The sequence below is a fragment of the Catharus ustulatus genome, chromosome 1 (genome assembly GCF_009819885.2).
Source record: "Catharus ustulatus isolate bCatUst1 chromosome 1, bCatUst1.pri.v2, whole genome shotgun sequence".
NCBI lineage: Eukaryota > Metazoa > Chordata > Aves > Passeriformes > Turdidae > Catharus > Catharus ustulatus.
This window is the reverse complement of record NC_046221.1, coordinates 67,523,033-67,532,670: the sequence shown is the minus strand read 5'-3', so window position 1 is coordinate 67,532,670 and position 9,638 is coordinate 67,523,033. Positions and strand designations below refer to the sequence as shown.

General features: G+C 40.1%; 1 protein-coding gene across 1 annotated transcript in view; it reads right to left on the bottom strand.

The window, feature by feature from the left end:
- Nucleotides 1-500: 500 nt before the first annotated feature.
- Nucleotides 501-9,638, bottom strand: part of PAK1IP1 (PAK1 interacting protein 1) — a 17,253-nt gene continuing 8,115 nt past the window's right edge. Inside the window, exons 10-13 of the mRNA XM_033053159.2 lie at nt 5,629-5,712; nt 3,194-3,295; nt 1,252-1,339; nt 501-1,074 (exon numbers count right to left, since the gene is read on the bottom strand). Coding sequence (XP_032909050.1) covers nt 1,017-1,074; nt 1,252-1,339; nt 3,194-3,295; nt 5,629-5,712 — 332 coding nt within the window. The 3' untranslated portion in view covers nt 501-1,016. The remainder of the gene's footprint in view (nt 1,075-1,251; nt 1,340-3,193; nt 3,296-5,628; nt 5,713-9,638) is intronic.

Here is a 9,638-nt window from a genome sequence, read left to right as displayed (position 1 = left end):
TCCTCCCCTGGGCTGCGGCAGAGGAGGAAAGAGAGCTCTCCCGCCTCTCTCCCCGCCCCCCGTGGTGCCTGCAGGGAGCCAGGGCAACACGGTAACACTGTAACAATCGCGGAATGCCGGCTTTTACTGGCCGGTGCTTGGCTCGGCACTCTGGCTGGCACGTCTGGGGTTGTAAATGTCAGAAAATTATTAATATATTAGCCGCCCCCGCACTTCCGGGTTTCCACCAAAATTTTTGTCAAATTGCTGCGGCTTGTATTCGTGAAATTACTGTAATCCACAGGGTAAGCTCCTTTCAACCAACTTTTTAAATGAAGTGTTAATGAAGGCCCATAATTTAATCTTCTGTCCCTCCATTTATAAAGTGATTTTTAAATATAATTGAATGACAGCACTTGAATAATAACAGTCCACTGCAAAGACTTCCACTGAGAAAACAAGATGAAAAAAATACCCCTGTCTCCAAACACAGAAATTGTACCCAAAAAAAAAGCCAAATACACGTTTGTAACAGATTTTACTTATAGAAAAGCATCATTTTAGCATAATTTCACAATAAAAAGGCAAAATCTGCTTGACATTATAAAGACATGGTATATCAATTCAGAATGCAACAGGTAAAGCACACTGTAATACTCAGTATAAAAAGCTTGAGATACACTGTTGTATTTAGCCAGTTACTCCTGGTGCCTCTTTGTGGATATTTTCTTAATTACAGCATATTTTCTCTCTACTTCATACATGCCAGAAGTATAATTTGGAATATAAAAACACGGAAGTGTTAAAATGCATTGAAACATGTCCAGAAAAATCAAACCCAGGACGCACTTCTCTCTATATACAAACAGCTCTACCTTGTATAAAAACTTTCTGTTCCATCATTCTACTTCCCCTTACAAATAAAAAAGATTATAAAATGTCTTGATGCAGAAAATTTTTCCATCTTCTCACTTTTGCATTCATGCAACTTCATGATCAGGTTTCCTTTTCCAAATACTAAGATGTAAAATTAACAGTTACTTTTCCTGAGGCTTTTCCAACATCTTCAGTGCTAATCTTCCAACCATTAGCAAACTGTATAAGGGGAAAAACCATATAATTAAAAAATAACCCAACAACAATTTGTCAATTCGTTTTCAAATACTTCATGTAAATGGGACCAAAAATAATACACAAAATATGATTCACTCCATCTAAGTTTAATTAAGTGAATAAGAAATCACACACAGGAAGTTTAAAAAAGTATTGTACCTGACACCAGCAATTAGCCCTGCAGGCATGAATTTTCTGGAGTGGTAAAATCTTGTTCCCATGATGGCAGTCAGTGCTCCAGATGTAACTTAAATGAGAGATTGTACAGTCCCATCAGCAGAGATGCACGTGTGGGAGAAACATAATTTAAAAATAACAGAACAGAGAGAAGTAGCAGCACCAAGTAAAAAAAGAAACAGAGTTACTTTTCTTGATGGACTAAGAGAGTCAATAAATTGTTTAAATTTTAAAATGCCTCAGTTTGTAAAGAGTAAGTATTCTATATCAAGTTCTAGAACACAGTGCATTCCATTTGCTTCTGCACATACTTCTCAAATTTGTTTTTCAAAACGTGCTCTTTTTGAGACTGGAAATAATTTATGATGCACTGCTCTAGAACTCACTCCTTCCCCACACAGGCAAATCACTAAACTTGTGCACACAATTCCCCCACTTCTCAAAAAAGGGAAACAGCATTTGTCTAACTTGTAGTAATCATATATAACATGTAGCATCATGTCTAACTTGTAATGTTCTGAGAATTAACTAATTTATGTTTTCAAAAGACTTCAAAAGGGAAGTGTGCTAAGCATTACCAAGGTGAGAGTTAATTGTCCCTGACCACTTGACACAGAGACAGGAGCCAGGTAGTTACACCGACTCAGCAAGACAGAAAGGACAGTCCCTGGAACATGGTATCTCAAATAAAGACTGAGTACTAAAAAACTATAAGGAAAACATACACTGATGAAATCCTTAGTATGCATCAGCTACCCAGTAGTAACAGCTACACACATATTGTTCCAGCAACTCTTTTATCCCCTACTGTTGCTTCTGTGATGACTGGTCCTGCAGGATCCAGTTCATCTTCAGTCTTAGCAATGACATCCTTCCACCCTAACACCAGCCAAATACTGTCACTGACATGTATTAATCTCACGGATATGTAAGAGACTGAGACCATAGTCTAACATGCAATACAACTAAAATACTTCCATATTAAAATGCTTCAAGCTCTAATTAGCAGCCAGTTGCCAAAATGTGCATACCTCACAATGGAATTTTGTTTCAAACAGCAGTGGAACACAACTTTCCCAAAAAATTTAAAGCATGAACAGGAAAAGACACTAAATGCTATTGAGCTACAGAAATGTATCTGTCTCTCACATTTGGGAAAACACTTGACCTCACACTTCTAAAGCTTGCTGAATCAGCAGTTTATATTAAGTTATTAAGGCTTGACCATGCAGAGCTTTTGGCCAGCAGGTGTGGAAGTGGACTGCCTGTAAAGAAGTTTAAGTGGAGAGAAATGCTGGGCTTTCCCCTTTCACTTCTGCCTTGCACATGTCAAAGAGCCAGATGCTATGCCACTGCTTCAGGCAAAAACATGCTGCAGTCAGTGGTGGTTCCTTAAACACTGACTATGCAGTAACTCTCTACAGTTACCTTCTCAAACTGGGGGGAAAGGAAGCTCCAGTTCTGAGAAGGATGAAACAGCATTACTGAAGCTTGCTTCTCTCTTAAATCTCCCCAGGCATCAACACCTTTGTAATTTCACATATTTATCATATATAAAAATAAGCCAATCACAATCTTTGCCATTTTCTGTGATAATAAAATAGTCTGCTAGGGATATGGTCAATCTGAAAGGGAGTCTCACTTCCCAAAATGTTACAGCCTCCTGCAGGATGCTCCAAGTAGGAGGATCCAAAAAGAGGTCAGAAATCCATTTATTAGCACTTCCTTTGCACTATGATACTTCAGACACATCAGTATGAGACAGATGCATGTTGGCAGTCAGCAGTTCAGTAAAGTTTAGACAGGACTGAATTTAGATTTGTAACACTATCTGTGTTTAACTCTTCTGCAAAGGTTTTAGGTACTCATTTTAAAAATATAGGGTAAATATAATATTTTCTAAATAAAATTTTAGATTACTTACTCAGAGATACCCAAATGTTATTTGGATTCTGTGAGACCTGATAAGCACCCAGTCCAGCCAAACTTCCAAAGAAAAGGCCAGCAGCTAGTGATGGAACACTACCTGAATAAGTAGAAGATAATGCCTTTATTAGAAACTTTAAAATTACCTTGGTCAGTAGCTTAACTGTTTTGAAAAACACCAAAAATTTATAAAAATAAGATGGACATTCGCTGTCATAAATATTAGAGAAGGGTTTTTTTGAGACCATCTGACCAGCACCAAGAAACACTTCAATTACTCTAGTATTTAGTTCTCTAACAAGCCATTAATACATTCACGACTGAAAGAACGGTGAGAAAAAAAAACCTGGTGTCTTCCTTGCATAAACTGAAGCATGTTGTTTCAAAATAGTATTATGAAAATTCCTTGAGAGGCAGTAAAATAGAAGGACTAAGTTGTAAGGATTTAAGATCAGAAAAAAGGATGTAGGTGGAGGAGGGCATTAAAAGAATTGCCAAGAAGTAGGACAGAGTTGAACAACAGAGGTCATATCTCCTAAGTACACCTGAGATTTGATCCAAAGGTAACTGCAGACTTAGGAAGAAGGTTCCCTGAACACACCTAAAGTTTGAATCAAGTCCCCACTATAAATGATAACCCCAAGCTACCAGAAAATAAAGGATACCACATCTAAATTGGTGATTTATAGAATATATCAAGTAATGAAGTAGCATGACCACTGTGAGTGGTGAATGCCCTCCATAAGGCTAATGGAGAATTAAGGACTTAATGCTACTGAACTTTATACACTACATTTCTGAGGTCACCTTTCAAAGACTTGAGATTGAAAAGCTAAGCTGGTAAAGATCTCCCCTCAGTGTTAAAGCAGGATTGCATATTGCTTCCAGAAAGTAATAATTTTTCAATCATCAACAAGCTTGCTGTTGTATTACTTTACATCCTGCTTTTGATATAAAAAGCAAGAGACAAAGATGACAGAAAGCACCTGATACACTTGTACACGTGCAAGGAAAAGGTGCACACTCTAGTAGGTGGCTGCTTTGCACAGAGTAAGAGTTAAAAACAAATCTGTGGTAGATACAATGCTTTCCACAAGCCTGTGAGCCAAGAAACATCCATCATATCCTTGAATTTTACCTCAAGGCATTATTTTAAGTAGCTATGACACATACTATGACAACCACATCACCTCTGACTCAAGAAGTTCCTACATCTCCAGAGAACTTGCTAGATGAAGAAGAAAAATCAATCAATGGATCAATAAATCACTCAGTCACTCTTTGATTGCCATGTTCTTCCAAAGGCTGCTACTGCCCCCTGTCTGTGTGGGTAGATAGAGCTGGTTGTAAAAGAACAGATCAGATCAGCTTAGGTCTGTGCATAAAACTCCCACTTTCTTTTGGTTTCTCCAAGTTCTTAGTAAGGATATAATGGCTCCTTTGTATAGCTGGGTTTTTTTCTCTCCAGCAGTTACCACACGAGTTTCTGTTCCCCTTCAATAATCCTGTGACCTGGATTCCCTTGCCTGAGCATAACCATGTCTTCCCAATTGGGTTCCAGAGGACAAGAAAGACATCTATAATTTCATAATGGCCTTGGAGAAATACAGATGCAATTAGTTACTTAAGTTCTCAGTATCGTCCCTTCGGTCCTAAACTCCACTCACAACCCAAAGGATAAATCCGAGCCAGTGGAAAACAGAATAGGCAATAGCATCTATGTAGTCAAATGCACTGGTAAGAGTCTTACTGACTTCAGTAATGCCCCTTCCTATCATAAAAATTGGCTTAGGGATTTTCAAAGTTGAAAGAGAGAGTGTTGCAGCAGGAATTAATCCATAGATCTGTTTGGAGGAGGGCAAACTTAGAAAAAGGCCAGGAAATGAAAGCAGTAGGTCAGAGAGTAAGCTTATGATGCAGAGCCCAGAAGAGGAACAAGTTTAAGGACTGATTTGCACTGTTCAGCTACACTTGGAGAAAAGATAGTTCTAGAAGCTCTCCACAGCTTGCAGTATACTGTTATCAACAAAGATTAAAATGCGAATAAATCTCTTAAGGGGGGAAAGTGGCGATTTATGTCATCTGAAGATACAGAACACTTATAGAATGCTTGTATTTTAAACAGCAGGGGAAAAGCCTTTCTGAAGCAAACTTATGACAGTTCACCCAAAGAGCACAGTACAGATATCAGCATCCACCAGAAGGCAGATTATGGCCTTATCAGCCCAAAGCAGCAGCCCAACTCGAAATCCACCACCACCAGCAGCAATTTATCAGCACATGGCACAAACCGATAACATTTACATAAGGGTCAGCTTGGAGATAGGAGGCTTTCGTAAAAAGCTGCCCAGCTCACACCAAGTTATTGGGGAAAGGGAGGACGGGGTGGGGGGGGAAGAGGGAGGGAGGTAGAAGCACCTTTGGGCACCTCACCTGCTTTTGCATAGCCAATGATCCCTCCTGATGCCACCAGGGCGGCGTAGCCAAAGCCGAACCAGTCCACTGCCATGACGAAAACTGGAAGAGAAAACTGGGGTGAAGATCAGCACCTCTTAACCTTTTTCGGGGGAGGAAAAGGAAACAAGGCAAAGCATTTTGCCATGGCGGGCTGTTCCACGAGCAAGGCCCGCCTAAAGCCTAAGCGCTGAGGCGAGCCCAGGCGATGAAGCCGGCTGTGTGGGGAAGGCAGCCGGGGCGCAGGGACACGGCCGGGGCACAGGGACAGGCTCACCTGCGCGCCGGCCCCGCTCGCAGCACCCGGGGCGGAGCAGGCGGCGGAAGGGGAGGCGAGGGAGCCACGCACCGCCCAAAGCTTCCCTTTTCCGGCTCTTCTGGGGAAGGGAGGAAGGGGTGCAAGCGCAAAACCCGAGCAAAACCTTCCCTGAGAGGCACGGCGGGGTGCGGCCCGCAGGCAGAGGAGGAGGCAGTGTTCAGTGTTCAGTGAGGGACAAAGCTCCCCCGCAGTCGTGTGCGCCTCATCCATCCCGGTCCTCATCCAGAAGCGGGGTTACGTGGTACGGCTGAGAATTTGGGCACGGGTTTTGGTGTGGCATGAGCTACAACTCTGGGCAGCCTGCAGGCTGCTTCTAGCTTTGATCGGTAATTTCGGTATAGCTCTTGTATGGAACACGGAGAGGATTTCTAGGACCTCCAAATTACAAACTAGTACACCAGAAAAAAGTAGTCTTCTGCTGTAGAAGTTACGCAACAGTAGGAGATGGGAAATATCTTGAAAAGAAAACGTGGGTTTTTTTGGGTTTTTTTTGGTTGTTGGTGGGTTTTTTGTTTTTGTTTTTGTTTTTTTTAATCCGGAAAAATGTAGAGATACTTAGATATTTATGCCTACAAAGCTAAACTTTTCTGAGTGCTGAAACCGATTCTCTTCATGTAAATGGCGCTCCATGACTTCACTCCAGTTGTCCATCCACATCTCTCCCATGGACGCTTCACCATATAGAAAGAAGTACTCCTGTAGCCAGATGTCTAAACTGACGGGGTTCGATTCCTCGTCATAATACAAGACATAAAACATGAGAAGCCTGTACTTTCTGCAAACTGCAGCTTTCCGTAGCTGCATTTCAAATTTTGCCATCTTTATGAATTAGCCCAGTGGTCAGAAAGCGGGGAGCAGTTTAATTCCTTTGTTGGCCTCAGTGGTTTAAGTAGGAATCTCCTCCCTCTGTGCCACGTGCCAACCAACAGATACCTAGGCTACACTGGATGAGATTTCCTTTTCTATTCGAGCTGTGTAAGTGAGGTTCAAGCTTCACTGGGCTCTGCTCTGTGATCCAGCACAGGGATTCCCCAAGAGGGGGAGCAGGAGAACTGGAAGAAATGCACAGTTGCTGGAGCTGTTGAACTCACCCGGGGCTCAGCTGCTCCCTGAGCTGCTGTTTCTTGCAGCTCTGGCTCCATCTACTCTGCCAGTGTCATGCTCTCCCACCACTTCTGACAGGGACACCTTTGTTACCGCTGACATCTCCTCTCTTTGCACTGCTGCCTCTCCTCTACCATTCTAAGCAGTTCCCTGAGAACTAGGATGGAAAATGTACTGAAAAGGATACAAAGATACAACAAATTGCCAAGTACTCATTAGTAGCAGAGGAGTCACTCAAGGTATAAAAAATATGGGTTTCCCCCTAAAGACTGTTCTCTGTTTCCAGTTCACAAATTGTTCTGAGTGTCATGACATGCTTCATTCTTTGTTACTACACAGGGGCTTTGGATTTTTCCAAAGGTGTAATATTTACTTCTAGGTCCAAACTTTAGAACCAAAATTCTGTGGAATTTTTAATCTTAAAATAATGTGCAGACTGGATTTTTTTTCCCTAGTGCTTCTGCAAATCTGCTTCTGCAATTGTGATGACTGTGTCCATGAGCTCATGTATTTAAAAATTCAACAATAAAAATCTGGTTTAGTAGTGGCAGACATTTTGTCAAGGACATTGATGCCTTAAGTTTTTCTGTTGTGCTTGGGTGGTGAAGACAAAACAATCCTATCACGGCTAAGGACTCAAGGACAATTTCTTCAAACTTCAGGCCCTAAGCATAAAAAATGTGAAAAGAGGAGGGCAGGCAAGCAAGCAAGCAAGGAGGATGAAACTTCACTATTTGAGACTATTAATTGGACAGTTGACTCCTGCATGCAAATGGACTAAAATCTATAAAGATGTAAGCATCTCGGGACCAAGCCCTCTTTTGTTTCCATCTTGGAGCCATCCAGGCAGGGGCCACAACTGGTACTGGTACTGGTACTGGTACTCAATAAATAGCCATTTTATTCCCCTTAACTCTGTCTAGCCTCTGTTCCACCTCCTCTAGGCATCATAATGATGACATAATAATAACATAAGCACTATCAAATAGAAATAACACTTTACAAGTGAAATCACTGTACACAATTCCCTTATTTAAGCTTGTACTTTTTAAGTCTTGTATTTACTGTAGAAGCCTTATGAATTAAAACCTGTTTTGGCACCTCTTTGTCAAGTCAACAAACCATTTGAAGTCCTATATTATTTGCATGTGTTTGTGAACACATTTAGGGTATCATTAAAATTAAATGATCAATTAAATGAGCTGTGTAAGCTCAAACTTAATCCCTTTAATGTTGAATTAAACTGAGCTTGCATAAATCAACTACAGTAATTTCACAACTATAAGGCGCACCCTTTTGACTAAAATTTTGGCCCGAGGCTGGAAGTGCGCCTTATAGTCTGGTGCGCCTTATAGTCGTGAAATTACTGTGTCTTGAATATCCAAATAAGGGGCTCTGATCATTTTGTAAGTAAGGAAAACAGTTACAGAAGATAAATATGGACACCCCTTCTAAGAGAATACTGCTAGTGCCACAAGAACAATTCTGTAACAGCACTGATTGATGCTCATTTTGTGTCAGTGTCAGAGGATAGAACTGGAGTTACATCCTGGTTCATATCCCTAAACCAGCCTGCATTCCTGTCTCCAGATTTAGCTCAATCTTTTTTTTTTCTGATTTTTTTTACTTTTTGTCTTCCTACACAAATAAGGAGGAATGAAGTTAATCAGAATAAAGTATAATTCCAATTACTCTTTGAAAACAGAAGTAGTAATGGGTACTCCGGTAGTGCAGAAAACAACATTTAACATACCTTACACCTTAAAATAAAGAAAGCAAACATTTATTTCAGCTCTTTGACATTGTTCTCTCCAGCTCAACTTTGTTTTTCCCACTGTATATTTGTAATAAGGCTTAGGATAAATTCCTGTTCCCACTGACTGAGAAGGTCAGGAATTTACTTTTTGTTTAAGTGCAAGCAAAAAGAGATAGGTGACATTTTATCAGCAAAGCAAAATTTTCAAGTGTTATATAATTATTTTTTAACAACATGTCTCAGATCAAGGACTTGAGAAAATACAGTGGGAAGGGGGAGGGTAAAACCTTATTGATATAAACACTTCCCCTAAAATTATGTGTCATATTCTGAACAAAATGTTTCAGTCATGTGAACCATGGGTGCTAAGATTTTAAAAAAATATAAATATATTAAATATGAACACAGTGTGCTTATAAAGTTCATGTATAAGTCCACATCAAGAACTAGAAATTACAGTATTCCATAAGAATGGGATATGATTGTCATATTTTAAGTGATTTCAACATGTTCTTTCTTACAGTAGGAAAAGAAATGCAGGACAAAGGCAAACCATGCCTTGATTCAAATGAACAGTAACATTTTCAACACCAAAATGAAAAATTTAATATGCATTTAAGTGAAACAAAATGTAACTGAGACTGAGCTATTTTTATTATTTTAGCTGGTTTTTTCCAGAGCCAGTTAAAAAATGTATATTACTGCTAATAGAAAAATATAAACATTACATATTATGAATTTATTTTTGCTTTGTTCACTTAAGGAAAAGTTACCAGAATGATCAGGCAGTTTATTATGGCAAGGACATTA